Genomic DNA, 21,751 nt, shown 5'->3' on the forward strand with positions numbered 1-21,751 from the left:
TAGCATGAAAACAAATATAGACAATATGTAAATGAATTTGCTTAGCTGTATTCCAACAAAACTTAATTTACAAAAAAACAGGCAGTAGATGGGATTTAGCCTGGGGGCTATAGTTTGGAAACCCCTCCTCTAAGGCAAGAAACTGATTTTCATTCATTCAACTAATAAAGTACCTTCTGTATTCCAGGCACTGTGTTGATAATACATAATAATCTGAGCACCTGAGCATTACATACATTTTCTTGGTTATGAGGTACTTATCTGAGTCCTTTTTGTAAGTGGACAGATCCAAAGCAGTTTTTTGAGGGAAAATCTGGTCTGCCCAGTGGACTTTCAGAAATTTCCATGTTTTATTTTAGACAAGAGCAGTATTCCATTGGGAAAAGGGTAAGCTGTGTAGTATCCTCAAAAGTTTATGAGGTATTTTCTAAGCCTTCACAGTTTAAAATCGTAAGGATTATGAAACATGAGATGAATCAAATTCCTGCTATGGTGTATTCCACCTACCATGACTAACCATCCTGGTTTGCCCAGAACTGACAGTATCCTGGGACGTTGGACTTGCAGTGCTAAACCTGGACAGTTGGTCACCCTGAATCCACCTTATGATGTAACCATCTCCTTTGTATATCAGTCCGTTAGTGCAGTTTCAGAGAAATATAATTAATAAATATGATAACTATATTGTTGTTTTCTTGGTGGGAGAGTTGTGATGGGGCACTTGGACTTTTATTTAGGTTTCTGAATATATTTTAGAGAGGCATTCTTTAATGTTCAAATGAAACTACAAACCATTTGATCATTCATCTAGTTAGGGGTATATTTATGTCTGACATCTTGGTGGCCTTATCAGGACATGGTGCTACCCAAATTTTTAATTGAAAATTGCATAATCTGTCAGATCAAGCTTATTTGTATGTACTTTATTAGCTACTGATATGTTTCATAATTGCACAGTCTGTGGCACCCTGAAAATTTCATCTTTGTTCGTTTTAAAGTGATTTAACCTTCAATCTTAAGTCTATAGAGACTTTGTTTTCTAAAGGGATGTGTAGGGCAGTCTGTGACTAGTTATTCCTTTGCTAGGATTATGTTTTATGTATATTCATATTACATAACTCAGAAAACCTCCTAGCTGACATATCTCTTTAATAGCAGGTTTGTAATTTTGAGTACAGTGGCTACTAAAAATCCTTGCCCTTTTATTAGCAGATAAGCTATAGTGGGATATAAACTATTCTGAGGCATGCATCGTGCCTAATGTTGTTGGAATACAGAATCAACCGTTAAAAATATTGATACTTCATACCAAAAGGGGCATTAAAGGGCGGGCCGCGGTGGCTCAGCGGGCAAAGTGCTTGCCTGCTATGCCGGAGGACCTCGGTTCGATTCCCGGCCCCAGCCCATGTAACAAAAACGGAGAAACAGAATACAATAAAAACAAGAAAATGTTTAAAAATGTTTCCCTTTCTTCCTTCCTTCCTTCCTTCTATCCTTCCTTCCTTCTCTCTGTCTTTCCTTTAAAAAAAAAAAAAAAAAAAAAAAAAAAGGGGCATTAAAGCCCTGGTTCTGCTTGCTTTATAAGGATTAAATTTTAACCTATGTGGTACAAATAATTTTGGTTGAATTCTTAGCTTTTTAAAATAGGTTCTTCTGCAGTGGTTTTGTTGTTATTATCCTCATTTTTTTTTCTTATTTTAAGAATGAATAAAGTTCATTTGACATCATTTTAGCTCTTTATGGTTCTGAAATATGCCACCGTCTTCAGTTTGCACTTGATTCTCAGTGGACTCCTGAACCACCTTGTTGTAGAAAAATACTTGTACCTTTAAAGCAGATGTATCCAACATTATATTTTTGTTTTGAAATGAAAAGATGAGATTTGGAAAGATAAGAAAATGGGAAATTTTAAAGTTTGTAGGTCATATCAGAAAATTCTTGGGAACAGAGGAGAGTTCAGCACAAATCCAATCTACTTTGAAAGATCTGATAGGTAGTTTGAAAGGATTATGTATACTGGGGCGGGGGGGGGGGCGTGATTTAATCCTGATCCATTTTGTGGAGGCAGCTGTTTTTTTTTTTAATCCCTATTCAGTACTGTGGGGGGGGTTACGGGGGTGGAAACTTGATTAGATTATCTCCATGGGAATGTGGCGTGCCCAATTGTGGGCATTCTAGGTGAGTCTTTTATTAGTTTAATGGAATCCTTTAAAAGAGGAAACGTTTTAGAGCCATGAGAACCAGGAGCCCACACAAACAGAGACCTTTGGAGATGAAGGAAAATGCTTCCGAGGGAGCTTTGTGAAAGGAGAAGGTTAGCAGATGTTGCCATGTTTGCCATGTGCCTTTCCAGTTGAGAGAGAAACCGTGAACCTCATCGGCCTTCTTCTTGAACCAAGGTATCTTTCCCTGGATGCCTTAGATTGAACATTTCTATAGACTTGCTTTAATTTGGACATTTTTCACAACCTTAGAACTGTAAACTTGGAGCTTATAAATTCCCCCTTTTAAAAGCTGTTCCGTTTCTGGTATATCACATTCCAGCAGCTTGAAAACTAGAACAGTTGGTAATAAGATGATAAATGATCTTGCATTATATTACTTGCCAGCTTTTGAAACATTTTTGTTACCTTTTGTTTTTTTTAGAAAAAAATTCATATTTTTTATGGGGGGGTGTGTCACTTAAGTACAGTGCTCATATATTGACTCCAGCTGAGAAGTCTATTAAGAAACTGGTTCTTCTGCATTTGTCAGGTTACTGATAAATTGTTATATTCTAGTTAATATATTCTTTTAGGGACATAATCGTGTACTGAACCAAAATGCAATAAGAGTAATAAAGCTGGAAAATATGACCTTAAATTGCATGTCAAAATATATGTTATTGAATATTTCAGTGAAAGAGTTGGTGTGATTAATTGGAATAAGCTTTATTTACTAGTAGTATTAATCCATGAAAAGTGCAAGGGAAGAATTTTTTCTACTTGAAGTATTAGAAATGTCAAAATTGGGAAAATGCTTTAAGCATTTTGATGGTCTACAAATTCTTATGCTCGAATAAATTTAAGAAATCTGGTTCATAGAGAAGAACTTGAATGAGTAAGCAGAATGAGTAAGATTGGAAACGTTTCCTATTTGTTCTAATTATGAGAGAGGTAGACAACTCAGAAAGTAAATATTTCAAGATTTATTTTAATAGCTCTCTTTATTTTGCAGTTCCCCACTAAGTGTTTTGTTTTTTAAAGAAAGTATGAGAGATAATGTTTGGTCCTCTTATTTTCTCCTCCAAAAATGATTTTTAAGTCTTCTCAGGAGCTTTAAATTCTATCATTGTGTCCAATAGATTATTACCAGGTCCTTCTGACATTTGGAATAGTTGATTTTATTTGGGAGTTAGAATAGAACACAGTAATCTGTTTAGCTGCTAAAATACTACTTTGGTCGTTGGAGGCGGAAAGGAAAAATCAAATATCTTCTCTTCCAGAAAATATTCAGTGGGAGAACTAATGTCACTTGACTTCAGGAACCAGTAGTTAAATGTTTTTACTTAGCCCTTTCTTTATAATTCAAGGTCTTAGAATTTCAAATGGGGTGGGGGAGGGTAGCTAAACAACTGAAGGTTGGGAAAATTGCTTGCTTGAGTTACCAAACTTTTGGGAAATTTTTAATTTGACTATACTGTTTGGAGGCCTTTTGCCGTAATATTTTTTTTGCCGTAATATTTTAATGTAAATAAATTATGCTTTTTAAATGTCAGTTATCACTTCAAGGATTTGATTCTTATAACTTTTTTTCCATATAGTAATGATATTTAAAGAGTTAGTCAAATTATGAGATAAGAGCAGGTGGCACTGAACCTAACAGTTCCTACTCTGTGGCATTTTCTTTTCTACTAGACTGTGAATTCCTAGAAAGAGGGCAAATGTTACCACTAATTTTTTTTTTTAATTGTCAAGCTTTTAAGTCATCTTCAGTTGGGGTTTATGGCATCTGTCATTAACTGATGTGAACTTAAATGACAGTGTACCTATAAAAGTGAAATAGTTCTTTCCTTTGCTGGAAATGAATTATTAGTCTTAGATAGTCATTCTTTTATTCAACAAACATTTATAGACCAAATAGTAAAAACCAAAATAAATGAGTAAGGGCTACTCTACATCTAGTTGATGATGGTAATGACTAACATTGAAGGCTTTTATTGACAGTGTGCATTCTTATTTAATTTGCCCATCAACCTTGTGAGATAGGGTTGTGAAGTTGTCCGTATTTTACAGATTAACACACTAGCATACAAAATTTTTAAAGTATTTGCAAAGGCCCCTTGAGGGACTGGGGAAAATGTAGAAATATTAAACTTCCCCACCTCAGGAATTCCTGATATTCTTGTAAGCCTTAGGGACTCCCAGTTTAACAAGGCAAGTCCTTGATCCTGGGGCCTGTCCTGCCCTTATGAAGCATATTCCTGCAAAAAAGAAGCTAAACCTCTTTAAAATCATTCCTCTTTAGTTGCTCAAATGTTGCCTTTCTCTCTCTCAGCCAACTTGGCAAATAAACTCTCCACCCTGTCTCCACCCTCCCTCCCTGACAACGTGGGACATAACTCCCAGGGATGAGCCTGGCCCTGGCATCATATGATTGAGAATGGCTTCTTGATGAAACGGGAGAAAAGAAATGAAACAAAGTTTCGGTGGCTGAGAAATTTCAAATCAAGCAGAGAGGTCATTCTGGAGGTTATTCTTATGCGTTATATAGATATTCCTTTTCATTCCTAGTTTTCAGGAACTAAAAGAGAATATCTGAAACTGTGGAACTAATCCAGTAGACTGGATTCTTGAAGATGACTGTATAACTATATAGTTTTTTATTGTGTGATTACATGATTGTGAAAACCTTGAGATTGACACTCCCTTTATCCAGAGTATGGACAGATGAGTAATGAAATAAAGACTAAATAAATAAATAACTGGGGGGGGGGGGGTAGGGGGTATGGGATTTTGGGGTGTTCTTTTTTGTTTTTGTTGGTTTATTTTCTTGGAACAATGAAAATGTTCTAAAATTGATTGTGGTAATGAATGCACAACCATGTGATGTTACTATGAGTCACTGATAGTATACTTTGGTTTGATTATTTGGTGTGTGAATATCTCAATAAAAATTGCATTTAAAAAAATACATTAGTCTAGCAGTAAGTTATTACCCTTTAGAAAGTTGCTATATATATATAGTCAGCTCTGTGTCTCATATTTACAAATTCCAGAGGTAGTATGTATTTTCATGTGTAAAATGAAAACCTAAGTTTGTTTCTCAAGCTAGCCAGAGGTCGTCTTTATTTACTATTAAAGTGTCAGCTTTCTAAAATATAGGTGTATGTAGGTGTGTGTGTGTGTGTATATATATATATATACACACACACATTTGTTTATACATAGGTCCATCCTTTTTTTAAAAAGGTGAATCAACTTGTCTGTTTGCTTTTTAAGATAATAATCTTGGATTTAGGCTTTTTCAAGGTAACCTTGGATACACATTATGTTACTGGATCAGTAGAAGCATAATATTTTTCCCTTGGTCACTGTGTTATGTTTTATCATGTATAGAATTAAAGCAGTCTTTAAAGCTAACCTGTTATTTGCTCTAGTATTTTATAGAACAGCCCGGATGACATTTGGTTTCCTACACTGAGTTTGTGTTTGTGTGTGTGGTTTCTTGCAGCTGCTTTTTACTTTTTAAAATTTTTGATCTTAGTCCCTATGGTCCAGCCCCAGTCCTATATAATCAATCTCTCATTTAGGGTGATAATTGAAGAAAAATGTGAATCCTGAGAGTGGACCCCATGCCTATCCCCTAATTTTAAATTAGTTCAAAAGAAGGCCTTAACTGCACAGAGCATGCTGGGAGGAAGATAGAATTATGAGACCTCACATCTTCCCATGGTTGAGTGGTCAGTAGTGTTAATAGATTTCCCAAGTTGAGGGCAGTCTTCATTATGAATGAGGAAATTGCCATATATTATTTTCAGCTACTTTATTTTATCTGTATTATATTTGAGAGATAATTTTAAAATGTAATATCAAGCCACCAGAATGAAATTTTAGGGAAAGGATATTTAATTATCATTCAGTTTTATTACAAAAGTAGTTGTACATCTTTTTTTATAGTGATTAAGGAGAAGGAATATAAAATTTAAGGTGCTTTTTAAAAATTCTGTCTGTATTAGTTAGGGTTCTCTAGAGAAACAGAATCAACAGGGACCACTTGCAAATATAAAATTTATGAAAGTGTCTCACGTGACCGTAGAAACGCAGAGTCCAAAATCCACAGGGCAGGCTGCGAAGCCGATGACTGCGATGGATGGCCTGGATGAACTCCACAGGAGAGGCTCACCAGCCAAAGCAGGAATGGAATCTGTCTCCTCTGAGTCCTCCTTAAAAGGCTTCCCATGATTGCATTTAGCATCACTAATTGCAGAAGACACTCCCCTTTGGCTGATTACAAATGGAATCAGCTGTGGATGTAGCTGACGTGACCATGACCTAATCCTATGGAATGTCCTCATTGCAACAGACAGGCCAGCGCTTGCCCAATCAGATGAACAGGTACCACAACTTGGCCAAGTTGACACCTGTCCCTAACCATGACACTGTCCATGTATAATTCTTCAAAACCTGGTATATGTAACAATGCTATTATAACAATACATTTTAGAATTGAAAAAGATCTTAGAGATCATTTAGTCCAGGAGTTTAAAACTGGTGATACAGAGTCCAAGTGTCTATCTGTCCTTTAAATAGATTTTGTGGATTTCCACAAAATTCAGAATTTTTAGAATTTGAATACTCTAGCTGTAGAAACGTGAATTCTCTGCTTTACCACAATGCACACTATTCCTTAATAAAAGAACTTGCTGCTTCACCATTTACCTGCCTACATGGCTGAGGTAAGTCATCCAAGTGTTCAATCCCTCCTTTTTCCTTGTTCCCTCATTTTAGATGAGGAACTTGGGATCTGAGAATTACGTGATTTACCTCAAGTTATACAACTTTTTAAATAACAGAGCCAAGACTCTTAAATCCCAAGATAATGTTGTTTTCTCTAGCTTGTTGTTTCTTCTTAGAAAACAATACCAAATAGTGTATAATCAAGTCCTAAAAGCGTTTGGTGGAGCCTGTCAGAAAAGGAAATGATCACCATGGGCTGAGATAATATAAGAATACTTAAGTGATATTTCCTTCATACTACTGCCCTAAAAAACTCTACTCAGAAACATCCTATCCTGAACTCTGTCCAGGGGGAAAGGAGAGTCAAACATCCTCCTGTATAGAGGAGTATTTTGTACATACTGTAACAGAACCACGTAAGTCCAATTACATTTCTATTCCTCCACAAATACCATTTATGCCCCTATTGGCAGAGGAAGAGGGGACATCGAACCCGTAAGCTCTTTAATAAAGCCTGGACCAGATCCCTAAGACTCTCCCAAATTCAAATTTAACATCAGCTACAAATTAATTGACGCATTATAAATTACTCCACCAAAGACATTGATTTAAAAATGCGAAACAGGACAAAGCCTAACAAATAGAACCTTTTGTTAAAAACTGGATTTAGTATCAGTCCATTGAAAGGGTTTTGAGAGCTACCATACTTTCTCCTTAATAGAAGTCCTTCATAACCGCCCTATATAAAACAATTTCTCCATTCCCATGCTTTATTTCTCTTGCCTTGATTTGTTTTCTCCCCATGTTCCTTGTCACCATCTGACATTTTATATTGATTGACTTTGTTTTCTTTCCATAGATAGTAAATTCTATGAGGACAAGGTCTTTTTGTTCACTGCTTTATTCCCATTGCCAGTACAGTGCATGCCTAACATATAGTAAGCACTCTAGATATTTAGTGATGTTGAATATTTAATGCTTCATTATGGTGATCTATTTATATGTTTGGTTTCCTCACAAGTCTAAGCTCCTTTGTGAAAGATTCAGATTTTCTTTTCTAATCCTCAGGTTCTAACACAGTTTTTAGAGTGGATTAAGTCCTCAGTAAATGTCCTCACCAACTAAATAATTAATCAAGAGTTAGTTTTTTCCCTAATACAACATCAGTTTATCGTTTTGGTTTTTAAACAATTTTTCCATTGATTTTTAGAATTACTCTTGTGGGTTCATAATTTGGGTCAGTGATAATCTGAAGTTGGTTCTATAGGTCTTAATGAAAAACATATGTAATCCAGAATGGTGGATAATTAAATCAGTTATTTGCTTTTTGGTATCTACTTTTATATATTGAATATATTTAGACTAAAATTTTACTAGATTTTTTTTCTTTGACATATCTTTTTCCAGGATTTTCTGCTTCCCCAGAATCATAGCATCCAAATTGTTTTGTAGTTTTGTGAAAATGCACATCAGTAATTCTGACTGATAAAATAATGTTTTAATAAATGTACTGAATCAATATAGAATATGGTTGTGTCTCTTTTACTCGACTTAAATGTTAAGCATTATGAAGCATCCATTGAAACTTTACTTTGGAAGGAAGTCAGCAAGATGTTTTACCACATCTTTGCTGAGGCTTATTCTGAGAAAGGATTAGACAGAACTTCTGTAATTGATTTAAAAAGCCAATGTAAGTAGAGTACAATCTGTAAAATAAATGGAGAAAGTTAGAGAAGCAGTAATTAAGCAATCTTTTATCTAAGTGAATATTGTGTGTAGGAATTTTACAAGAAATATAGCAAAGTAAGAACTCTCAATTACCTTTACTGGTCAGGAGTTGATTGAAGTCACAAATTTTAGGTGATCTGTTTAAGTACCTAATATTGGGAATCTTAAAATGTAAGTGACATAAAATATCAAATTATAACAGTGACTTTTGTTTAATGATGAGCTGCAGAAATATCTTTGTATTTGAGAAATTAGTGTAGGAAATGGCTTCACATTTTTAACAGTAAGTAGAATTTTCAGTGTTTTAGTAGTTCTTTAGAAATTTGATTGGTTTTCCTCATGTGTAATCTTAGGTTGTTGGGGAGGCAGTGTGGATCATGCTTCATATTGATAATTATTTTTAAGTGCCTGCTTTTTGTAGGAGTATCACATTTTTGCTGATGAAAAAGTATAAGTATCTTCTGTGAGAAATGGCATTATTGATACCACTCCTATATATATGTATATTCTTGCCTGTTAGACCAACCAAGAAAAATGAGTCTAGAAGTCCTTCATTAGTTAGTATAATTGGTTAGTTTATAGATTAAAGCTTGGTGCAAATAATGTTGTATTTGCAGGTTAATTAATTTATAGGCAAATCGTAGTGAATTAAAAATTCTTAGCTTTACAAACAACATTCAAACTGCACCCAGTTTTTACAAATAAATGCCATTACTTATAAAGAATACAGTAAAAGAGAGCATATATAAACCAAAATCCCATCACCTGTACTGGAAATTCAAACTGGAATTTATATTCCCACCAACAGTTTGCAAGGGTTCCCTTTTCTCCTAATACTCACCAATACTTCCTTTTTTTTTTTTTTAATAGCCATTTTAGTGGGTGTGAAGTGGTATCTCATTGTAGCTTTGATTTGTATTTCCCTAATGGTGTTGAGGACCCTTTCATGTGCTTATAGACCATTTGTATATATCCTTTGGAAAAATGTCTGTTCAAGTCCATTGACCATTTTCTAATTGTGTTGTTTGTCTTTGTTGTTGAGTTATAGAAGTTCTTTATGTATTCTGGATATTAAACTTAATCAGATATATAATTTCCAAGTATACTCTTCCATTCTGTTGTCTTGTTGCTTTCTTTATGATGCCCTTTGATATACAGATTTTAATGAGATCCAATCTATTTTTTCTTTTGCTCATGCTTTTGGTGTGTAAAGTCTAAGAATACATTGCCTAATATTTAAGGTTCTAAAGCTATTTCCCCATGTTTTATTCTAAGAATTTTGTAGTGTCAGCTCTAGATATTGGATTGTTGTTGATCTAATTTAATTTTTATATATGGTTTGGGGTAGGGGTCTGTGTGGATTTCCATTTGTCTCAGCAAAATTAGTTGAACAGGCTTTTATTTCCCCAATAAGTGATTTGGCACACTTGTTCAAAATCATTTGGCCATAGATGTAAAGGTTGATCTCTGAACTTTCAGTTCAGTTCTGTTAATCTGTTTCTGTCCTTGTACCTGTATCTTGCTGTTTTGATTATTATGGCTTTGTAATAAATAAGTTTGAAAATTGGAAAGTGTGAGTCTTCCAACTTTGTTGTTCTTTTACAAGATGATTTTGACTATTCGGGGACTCTTCCCCTCCATTTGAATTTGATATTGGCTTTTCCATTTCTGCACAGAAGGCTAATGGAATGTTGATTGGGATTGAATCTGCAAATTGCTTTGGGTATTGATGACATGTTAATATTAAGCCCTCCAATTCATGAGCACATGGTATCTTTCCATTTTTATAAGTCGTCTTTAATTTTTTTTTCAGCAGTGATTTGTAGTTTTCTGTATACAAGTCTTTGACACCCTTAGCTAGATTTATTCCTAGATATTTGATTCTTTTAGTTGTTGTTGTAAATAGAATTTTCTTAATTTCCTTTTGGATTGTTTGTTGCTTCCCAGTGTTTTCTTCTAAAAGTTTTGTTGACTTAGAGCCATTTTGAGTTCTTTGAGTTCATTTTCTGTTTTCATTTTCTTTGTCTTGCATTCAGACAGCCAATTTTCCTGATACCATTTGTTGAAGAAACTATTCTTTTCTCATTGAATGTAATTGGTCTTTCTTTTATTCTTGCTCATTTGTTTCTTTAAACACATGCTGTCGCTATTAGAATGTTATTTATCTGAGAAAAATACTTTATCAGTATTTTTAAATTTTTCATTCGTTTTATAACTTTTTTGTATTTAAACAATAGAAGTGTTGAGGAAAAATAAGTGAAAATAGAAGAAAAATTATCACCTATACTCCACCTTGTCATTTTACCTTACAATTTCTCAAGATTTTCTCAGTACCCTTGAAGTAGGATTATTGAGATTCCTTCTAGGATGTCAGAATCAGAGATTACAGTCTGCACTATAATTTGAGATACAATAGAGTCCCCTAAGGCTTATGTAATTCAGTATTAAGAAATCAGAGGTAACACAGTATTATGGGATTTTTGTGTAGTAATATTTTTTAAAAGGTTTACAAGAGAGTTATTTCCCAGTCTTTCCCCCTCAATTATGTTATTTTTTTTGTTTTTTAGTTGTTTATTTTTTGTTCTTTGAATTGTTTTTTAATGATTCAAGATACTGATGTGTACTCAGCTTTTTATGTTGGCACAAAGTTTGTAGTACTCATGCCTCCAGGAAGAAAAACAGATCAGCTGCATGCTTGCATAAGCAATGTCAGCTACATCACACCTGCTACTATTATAAGACACATTCTAATTTCACAGACCTTAAAATGTGCATTTAAAAAAACCTCTTAGAATCAGTGGACTATAGTAATAAACCTTCAATTCTGTAGGTAAAGAAATAATGTAATTTAATTGATGTTAAGATATTCCAAACTGGTTGTAATTAAAGAAAGAACAAAATATGTGAAGGACAGAAACATGCATTTAGAAAAAAGTTTTAACCTATATACATTGTTCCTCTTTGCCACCTAGAAGAAAACTTCATTAAGTCAGACAAATGCTGGACGGTGTCCACTTACTTTTTTACATGTTTTGAGCTGATAAGAAGGGTCGAGCACTGATTCTCAACTGAGGCAACAGTGGCTCTTCTTCACTGTATTGAGTGGCAGCTCAGACCATTGCTAATGATATTTAAATAGCTATCATTTATTGACTGTTAACTGTGTGCAAGGTACCTAGCCAGTGACTCTTAAGAAAAATTACTACATTACATTCCTTAATTTGTTGAGCATATTCTATACACCAAGCATTATTTCAGATTCTGAGACATAGCAACGAGTAAAGCAGACAAAAATCTCTGCCAGAGTTTACATTCTTGCATAATCGCCTCACAGATCTTCTCATATAGACATTACTGCTTCCATTTTACCTGTAAGGAAAGTGAAGCTCGGAAAGGTGTCATAATTTGCCCAAAGTTACACAAAAAACAGGAATTGAAATTTAGGTCCTGTTAACCACTGCTAAGCTGTCAAAATTGCCCCCTTTGGTGGTCGGTGAAAGAGAACAATTAGTCTCAATGTATCAAACAATAGTTATCACATATCTCTTTGAAAATCTGATGTAATATCTCTCTCCATCTTAAAATTGTACATAAGATTTTGGGAATTCACAGATTACCAAGTGCTTGTTCATGTGCTTCAGGTTAAGAACACTTGAACAGGAAAGTCATACCTACCACTCACCTCCTCCCAACCACTCCTACAAGCTGGTGACAAACATTGCATATTGAATAAAGTTGCCTAGTTTCCTAAGACTAGATGTGGTAACACAATCCATCAGAATGGCCATTGCCATTCAATCAGAGTTGACATTCATAGTGAAATCTATTTGTCCTCCTACTCTTAAAATCTTTAAACAATTTTTCAAGGCCAGTGAGGTGGAAAACAAGATTTTGGTTCAAACCTTGACTATTGTACTGTTAGATTTTTTTTTTTTAAGGAAAATAATTAACCCTCTTGCCATTGGTATTTATTAGAATTTGATTTGTTGGTCAATATAAGGAAATATTGATAAAAGATTAATGAAAGAATGATTATGCACGATTGTATTGCCCTTTCATAGTGTCCCTTCTTAGAAAGGTTCTTATTTGTATGTTACATGTGTTTTGTCTCTGTTTTCAGGTTTGAAAGTCTCTGTTGATGACCTTATCATACTTCTCTGCTTCAAAATTTGAGATGTTTTCAATTTCCTGTGACCATAAGACTCTGTAGTAAAAATTCTTGAGTTAAATTATTAAAATTTAAAAGCAAATTGATTAGCATTATTTATATCCATAAACAGGTGTATGGATAAATAAAATGACATATCCATACAATGGATATATTTTCTATAAATAAGAAAAGGAATAAATTACTTAGAAGTAATAATATGGATGAACTTCAAAAACATTCCAAGTGAAATAAAACAGACACAAAAGACTACATCTTATATGACTCCATTTATTTGAAATTTGTAGTAAAGGCAGCTCTATAGCGCAGAAAGATCGTTGGTTGTCTGGGAGCGGAAGTAGGGATTGGAGTCAGGAACCTTTTGGGATATTGGAAGTGTCCTGAAACTGTATGTAGTAGTAGTTGCACAGCTGTATAAATTTACTACAACTCTTTTGTTAACACAATTGATTTTATCACTAAATATTACCATTTAAAAAATACTGAATATAAAAATTAAAATTCGGAGGAGTTGCATTTTGTAAGGAGATGATTGGGACTCCTTTTCTAGTTACCTTATTTATCCATGAATGACTATTACTTCTTAGTCAGGAATTATCAAGAATTTGTTGCAATTTTTCATTTTTATGGATGTAAACATAAAGATGGAAAAGGGAAAAGTTTTGTTATATCAGTGTCACCCAATTTTTTTTTAACTTCTTCCAAGTTATATAGCAAAAATCACACTAATCCATTATCAAAAGTTATTTTTAATGATCTATTAGGTCCTCCTGTAGTTTGGTTGAAAGGAAAGAACTGGAAACCAACTGACTTTGAAAAGATTTCTTAGATGTTGATACTTTCTCAACACTTAGAATTTGCAGTTACTTCTTTGCTTGGCACCCTAGAGGTTTTAATACTTCATGCACCATAATAAGAATCAGAATGATGAGAAGATGCTTTTTGTAGCATGGAAAAGGGGTTGATTAGAAAGAATACATTTATAAGTTAAAAATCTAAAAACAGACTCCCTTAAAACTTATATTACTTTGCTGATTATTGTACACTACTTTGAAGATCTCTACAATAGATGCAAAAGCCACAAACAAAAGAATAAGCAAACGAGAAAACATCAGTATATATATAGTCCCTCAATGTGAAAAAAAAGTTTCACTAATAAAAATACAAAAATAAAATGAAACTCTTTAAGACAAGGTATTCTTTTTTTCCTCTTCTTCTTTTGTACTTACTACCAATTTGCCTACTTACTGATCTTTCAAGCAACTTTGAACATTTATCCTAATGCAGCTAATGTTCTGTATATTGGAATTAATGGTAACTATAGTATTTCAACATAGTTGAAAATACTATACAGCATTTCAACAAGTCGGCTTTCTTGTTGTCTGTCTAGATATATAGTGCTTTAAAAGAGTTTAAAGGAAGGATGTGGAATTGTTGGGTAATGATGTCTCTTGGACCAGCACTACAGCACAGATTTTGGATTGTTGTCCTGTCATGGAACATTGGTTCTTCCTGTGGTTCGTCTGTTCGCAGTCTCTCCCAGTCCTTAGCAAACAGATCTTTTAGTTTAGTTTTTCTTTCTAGCTTGTTTATAAGGCTCTCTGAAAATGCTCAGCCATTTTCTAATTGCCAAGTTTCCATTTTAAGTTTCCTATTTTCAGTATGAGCCCATATGAAAAAGAAAGTAGTGTATTCCAGCTACCCCAGGATATTTCTAAAAGTTTCCTGAAATCAATTTTTTTGATCCAAAAATTTTATTTTGTTTAAAATTTTGAATTTTGACCACTCTACCCCAAAGAAAGACTTGTGAAATAATAGTCTCTCCTAATTAAGGTGCTTGTTCTCTTAAAGTCAAATTTTGAAATACTGAGTTATTAAAAATCTGATCTTTATCATGCTGCTGCTTTTAGTCATTTTCTCATATGAGGGGCTAGTAATTAATTACTAATTAATTAATTGGTATAGATCTAGTATTCCATGACAGTAAGTATCTAACAGAATCCTGAATTCTGCAACAAATTTCCATCAGTTACCCTGAGATTTAGGAAAGTCTTTAAGTATAACCCTCAACTAAAACCTAGGCTAGGGTTTAAATTCAGTTTCCATAGATCTGTCTTCTGCTCTGGCAATTCAAAGAAGTTATTGTGTAATAAAATAGTCCCTTTTCTGAGGGTTTCTTAGTAAAGGTAGCTCATTTCAGTGGTAAGGGGAAGGAGCTGGAGAAATAGAGGTATTATGTGGTTAGTATAAATAAAGTCAAGAGATAGGGAATAATTCAAGTGCAGATCTCAGAACGTTTGAATAGGAGAGAACCAGAGAGTAACCCTTAGAGTTAGCATTTTATTTTGAAGCCCCAGAGTACCAATTAAAGAAGTTATTGAATGGTATTTGGTCTCTTTTTTTTTTCTGTACTTCCTTTTTATGTATTAATTTTTACATTTCAAAATTTCACCATAATTCCGTTTTGTTATTCTAAGTCACAGTTTTTATCATTTATCTATGTAAGTGCAAAAGTTAAGAATTATATTGGGAGTTCATAAAGCTCTTCAGGAGGAAACGGTGGGTTTGTCATAAATTCATGACAAATAAGAAAGAAATCACTACAGTCAGGAAGAAGTACACAGAGGTAATTAACTGGAAGAGGCACATGCTAAACTTTCTGGTGTGATGGAAATGTTTTAAATGTTAATGAGGGCTTTGTGGGTTATACAGGTGTTCTAGTGTGCTAGCTGCTGGAGTACAATATAGAGAAATGGAATGGCTTTTTAAAGGGGGAATTTAATCAGTTGCTAGTTTACAGTTCCAAGGCCAAGAAAATCCCAATTAAAACAAGTCTATAGAACTATCCAACCTAGGGCATCCAGGGAAAGATACCTTGGTTCAAGAAGGCCGATGAAGTTCTGGGTTTCTCTCTCAAGTGAGAAGGCACATGGCGAACACGGTCAGGGTTCCACTCTCATCTGGAAGGGCACATGGCGAACATGGCATCATCTGCTAGCTTCTTCTAGCTTCCTGTTTCATGAAGCTCCCTGGGAAACATTTTCCTTCTTCATCTCCAAAGATCGCTGGCTGGTGGACTCTGCTTCTCCTGGCTATGTCGTTCTGCTCAGCTCTTTCTGAATCTCTCATTCTCCAAAATGTTTCCTCTTTTATAGAACTTCAGCACCTAATCAAGACCCACCTAAATGGATGGAGACATGTCATCTAATCCAGTTTAACAACCACTCTTGATTAAATCACATCTCCAGGGAGATGATTTTACAGTTTCAAACATACAATACTGAATAGGGATTTGAAGAAACGGCTGCCTTTACAAAATGGGATTAGGATTAAAGCATGGCTTTTCTAGGGTGCATACATCATTTCAGACCAGCACAACAGGTGTTAGCATTTGTTAAAAATCATTTAAGTTAATGTTTAAGATATAGTTTTACTGGATGTATAAATTATTCCTAAATAAAAATTATTTAAGAGTGCTTAAATCTTTGTTTTTTAGCAAGTGTGTACTTACAACAGCAGGTCCTCAAGTTCCCTGACCAAGCAGAAGTTAGGAAGGAATCAAATCACCAGTTGTTGACCTCATAATAAGACAACATAATAATAATGACTAAACACAGTGACTGTCTTTACAAATTGACAAGATAGAGAAGGTTTTGTAGTTCATCAGCAAGGCAAAGTTTGACCAATAATTCACTTTTGTATGTATTGGTTACCAGTTTTAAACGTCTCTAGTGCTTATGGCCAGCCTGGATTGGAAATTTATTGGGTCTGTGCTTCCATCCATTCCCCATTCATTGAATGGAAACAAAGTTTAGTCCAGGACAAAATAAAACACATGAGACAAGACTTTGCACATATGTGTGATGAAGCTACTACAAAAATCAAGTAGCTGAGGAATTAACTAATGGTGAAAATATTGACCACATGATATAACTCCAAGCCCAAGCCAAACGGCATAAATACCTTATACAAAGGCCTACTGGGTTACAAATCCTAGGATAGCAAAATAAATTCAACCATGTGAGCTCAGTGAACTATACCTTGGTTCCAGTCATTGTTGAAACTGACTCATCGGTTAGCAGATTCAAAGAACAAATAGAAATTCACCCATTCAGTACACCTGTTTGTTAAGAGTTCCTTGGAATCATACCAAATGAGGGTCTTAAATCAAGCCAAGGGATGAGAAACACTGCTGAGTATCTGAAACAAAAAAATCACAAAGCCGCAATTGTTGATCATTTGAGGAAAGGCCATGGACATGACACTGCTTCCCGTGAGCAAACAGATAACGGATCTATAAAGGTTTTAGGGAATTATGGAGCTCAGAGATTAGCAAACTTTCAAAGGCAGAAGTGAACTAGTATCAGCTGTAGGAATGTGGTCACTCAAGTGAAACAGTCATTGATTGGTTTGCATTCAGACTTGTGTGTTTTGAACTGGTTCATTTCTGATTGGCTGGTTTTCAGAAGTAAAGGACTGTCACTAATTGGTTGGCTTCCAAGTGTGTTCACTGAAGCACATTTTTATGATTAAATGCATTTAAAACCAAGTCTCGTAATTACTGTTACCATGACTATAGAAGTGTCATTTCTTGATTTAAGAAATGGAGGTTTAAAACCTGTTCTGGTGGCTACTTTTACCATGGATACTGACCAATTATTTTTTCCAAGAATGTGGAAGTTTTGGGTTTGTTATTTTTTAAGAGCATTTGTAGCTTTACAGAAAAATCATGCAAAAAGAACAAAGTTCCCTGTAGGAGGGGTTCTTATTCTCATCATCCCCTACCCCTATCCTGGAAACCTTTAGGATTGTCTCTCTATATCAGTATTTTGAAACAGCATAATTAGCCTTGGCATAGGTTGTTTCTTTTTGTTTTGATTTTCATTTTTCATCATGCTGATCACTCAGAAGACCTCTTCAGTCTGGCACTCATATTCTTCAGTTCTTCTTATAATTCCAGGCCATTTTCAGGATTCTTTAGTGAAAGATGGGCTCCTTATCGGTTTCCCTCTATTCAGGAATATACATTTGGTCCTCTGCTTCTTCCACTAAACTCATTTGCCATCCCTCTGTCCCAGGGTTAGCAAACTTTTTCTTTGAAAGGCCGGATAGTAAAAGTTGTTAACGACTTAACTCTACCATTGCAGCGTGAAAATACCCATAAGCAGTGTGTGAATGAATAGGCATGGTTGTGTTCAGAAAAACTTCTTATATGAAAACAGGTGGTAGGCCAAATTTGTTTGCAGAATTCTTCTGCCTTATCCTGTTCATCTTTTCTAAAACATTGCCTCATTAGGAACAGAAATTTTTGTCGGTTTTATTCATTGGGTATATTCCTAGCACTTAACATGTAATAGGAAACACCACTCAGCAACCCGTGGTTCAAGATTATAGATAGTTTAGAGTATATTTGTATTAGTTTCCTGTTCTTGTTTTGGGATGGCTTCTGAGAAGGGGAGGGTAGACATGTCTATCACTGCTGTTTTGTAACCAGTAGACTATCCCATATTGCTTTTTCAACCTTTTCCAAAATATACCAACAGATTATTTGATTCTGATTGAATTTAGAATATGATTGAAAGTTTGCGCAGGCCACGGTGGCTCAGTGGCAGACCTGCTGTGCCAGAGACCCAGGTTCGATTCCCCATACCTGCCCATGCAAAAAAAAAGAATATGATTGAAAGTCATGTCTGTAATTCTGTAGTTTTCTTCTATCTCTGATGAATTATAAAGAGCCTTACCATAGCATCCTTTCCAAAAGTCTTTTTATAGAATTCCCATATTAACACAGTATAGTTATTTAAAATAAGTCTACTTTCCAGAATGTCTTATTTATATAATAAGTGCATAAACACATTACTTAAGGATTTATTGCTTTCTTTTTTTTTTTTTTTAAATAAGGTACTAGATTTTGACAACAACTTCACACCATGCGTGAGTATAAGCTAGTCGTTCTTGGCTCAGGAGGTGTTGGAAAGTCTGCTCTGGTAAGTCATTCTCACTGTACTTAAGCATTCATGTGTTCACTTCAAGACATGTTCTTTTTCTGTTGATGTTTTTTATTAAGCGTCATTTGTTTGTTAAGGGGAAATCCCATAGTGGTTTTTAAAACAATACAGTATTTTTCTTATAACTGTAACCAACTTTCATTTATCTGGGTAGATGATATTCTTTCTGGAACATTGGTTCCAGACTGTAGTGAGGAATATTGTAATACGGTTTAGGCTGAACACAGAATGTAAGAGCTTATAAATTATGTTTTTCTACATTTCAGAGTCAGATAAATTTGATCTTTCTCCTCAGGCTTATGGTGTATATTTTATGATAGAAAATATCAAATCAAACAACAATCATAAAAAATCTTTTATTATATTACCTCTGTCTGGTTTTTTACATAATTTGAGAAACCACATTTGTAATCAAAGACTATTATAGGAGGAAAGAAGACAAACATTAGGGGTGGAGAAGGAGGGAGAGGATATAATTTGATGAATAGTTAAAGCTTAGCAAAGCCCACAAGAAGATAAAGAATGACCTTCTTTTTCTCTCACGTGAGATAAAACAATCTCACCTGGCCACTTAATAGTGGCCACCTAGCAAAGAACTTGACATGCCTGTTCAGATTGGGCAGTGTATATAATAATGGCATGAGCTGCTTTTTCGTTTGTAGCTTTATCCAGAGCTGATGGGGGGAGGGGGAATGTATTGTGTGTGTATATACACACTCAATAATTAACCAGTTTATAATTAGCTAATGAGCATGGTGGTTATTACTGTATTTTTTAAAATACAAAGTTTGATTTATTTCAAATTCAACTCAGTCAGGAAATTATCCCATAAGTATTACATTATCTTTTCCCTCTAGTAACTGAACCAGCTAAGATTTACTGATTTCCTGACATATCTAAGGAAAAACGTGACCCAGAAGTCTAGAAGAATAATAATAAATAATTCTTGATGAGCTTGTAGTGAATTGTTTGAATGCCAGTTCAGGGTCTTGTGATTATTTTTTTTAAAGGACAGTTTTCTAAGGTAATTTTCTTGCTAAATATATATATTCAGATGTTTCATTTGTAAACAGTATAACTACCTTTGTGAAATCAATAGTTTAAAGCTTGAATTTGTTCTTATGTTTTCTTTAGAAGTCTAATGATATGTTAATTTTTTTTTTTAGACCGTGCAGTTTGTTCAAGGAATTTTTGTTGAAAAATATGATCCTACAATAGAAGATTCTTATAGAAAGGTGTGTTACGTTTAGAAGACCTTTTGCTTTTGACTTTAATATTAAAAACCTTATTCTTAGTTTTATAATAATTTAATGTCACTTACAAAGTGAGTGAAGAAACAGTTAATTTATAAAATTACTTAGTGGGAAAAGTTCACAATTATTTCCTGGCATTGCACATTTACCAGTTTAGGAGACTATTAAGCATGCACACAAACAATTTATCCTGGCCCCTAAACTGTAGTTTTGCATGCATACTTTACAACAAGGCCCCTATGCTTTCATCCCTACGAGAAGTGAATAGTCTGCTTTTTAACTTAGAGATGTGAGTACAAAGGTCTCTCTAACCTTCATTCTTGTTACTCATTCGCAAGGTCTGTGCTCACAATAGAAAGGTGAATTCCTATGTCTACTAACATATAGCATATGACAAACTTTAATGTGGAAACATTTTTAACTTAGTAGTGGAAGTGTAATTTCTTTACCTTTGTGTAGTAGCTAGCTTGATCCCTGCTATGGTACAGATACTGTGTTTCCATTCCTCTTTCATGTCCCCTAAACACAGCAGATCCCTTCCTGTAACCCAGCTGTGAGGTAACACCACTTTTTCTCCTTTACACGTCTAATTCTGGATACTTTTTTTCTTTTTTTTTTTTTTACCTAGGGAATATTAGGTGGAAAGGGGTAGCAGGAATATATAATTCAATTGATAGCTGTGGCACTGCTTCCCTGCGGCCAGCAATCTTATTCCAATATGATGAGGGCATATGGTTATCTAGAGAAATGGAGGTATATCTAAAGTATTATGGGGAAGTTGAAATAAACAGAATTACTTCTAATATAGTTGGAGGTATTGCTGACTTAATTTTTTGGAGCTACATGAAATAATTTCCTCTCCAGAATTAAATGCTGAACAATTTATATTGTGACTGAATTTTGTAGGTATCATTGTGTTTAATTGCACATGGGTTTTGCACCTAGTACAGTTTAGGGGAAGAGGGGATACTTAACCTTATTATTTACCCAGCTTTCTTTTTTTCCTCTGTATAGTTAAAATATTGCTTGAGATTAACTTGCATAGTACTATGTGTATTTTAAATCATACTAACTTTTATATAAATTGAGGCAGTCTTATATACATAAAAACTTAAGGTATGTTTTACTTTTTACCCCAGCAAGTTGAAGTAGATGCACAACAGTGTATGCTCGAAATCTTGGATACTGCAGGAACGGTATGTAAAATGAAATATCAAAGTATATGCACAGTAGGTGTAATATTGACCTTATAAATGCTAGTTTTTCATAGACATAAGCTTATTGAAAAGTAATACTTGAAGGGTGCACTGGTGGTTCAGTGGTTGAATTCTTTCCTTCCGTGTGAGAGACTCAAATTTGATTCCAGGACCATGCACCCCAAAAAAATAATAAAATAAAAGTAGTACTTGCATTAAATCTTAAAATTGTTTTCTACTCTCTTGAATTCTATTTATATATATTTTTTATATTGTACTTTGTAGTTGCAGTGGATGAGTTACTGAAGGATTAATTAACAACTTTATTAGAATGAAAATTTTTATAGGCTAAAATATATTGCCATGTTTCCAATAATGTGCAAAATACTGAGGCACACATTTATTTATTCATCAGGGCTTGTGTGCAGTATTTTGAATCGTATCCTTTCTCCAGAGTCTT

The 21,751-nt window shown here is 34.3% G+C and overlaps 1 protein-coding gene and 1 long non-coding RNA gene across 5 annotated transcripts in view; one reads left to right on the plus strand and one right to left on the minus strand.

Moving 5' to 3' along the window:
• Positions 1–21,751, plus strand: part of RAP1B (RAP1B, member of RAS oncogene family) — a 49,161-nt gene that overhangs the window by 19,945 nt on the left and 7,465 nt on the right. For all 4 annotated transcript variants that reach the window (XM_077111363.1, XM_077111362.1, XM_077111361.1 and 1 more), the window contains 3 exons: positions 18,736–18,821; positions 20,009–20,077; positions 21,235–21,291. In XM_077111363.1, the coding sequence (XP_076967478.1) occupies positions 18,765–18,821; positions 20,009–20,077; positions 21,235–21,291 (183 nt within the window). In that variant the 5' untranslated portion in view covers positions 18,736–18,764. The remainder of the gene's footprint in view (positions 1–18,735; positions 18,822–20,008; positions 20,078–21,234; positions 21,292–21,751) is intronic.
• The window catches only part of LOC143642675 (uncharacterized), a 91,363-nt gene that overhangs the window by 12,033 nt on the left and 57,579 nt on the right, over positions 1–21,751 (minus strand). The gene's annotated exons all lie outside the window — the stretch shown is intronic.

The sequence above is a fragment of the Tamandua tetradactyla genome, chromosome 7 (assembly GCF_023851605.1).
Source record: "Tamandua tetradactyla isolate mTamTet1 chromosome 7, mTamTet1.pri, whole genome shotgun sequence".
NCBI lineage: Eukaryota > Metazoa > Chordata > Mammalia > Pilosa > Myrmecophagidae > Tamandua > Tamandua tetradactyla.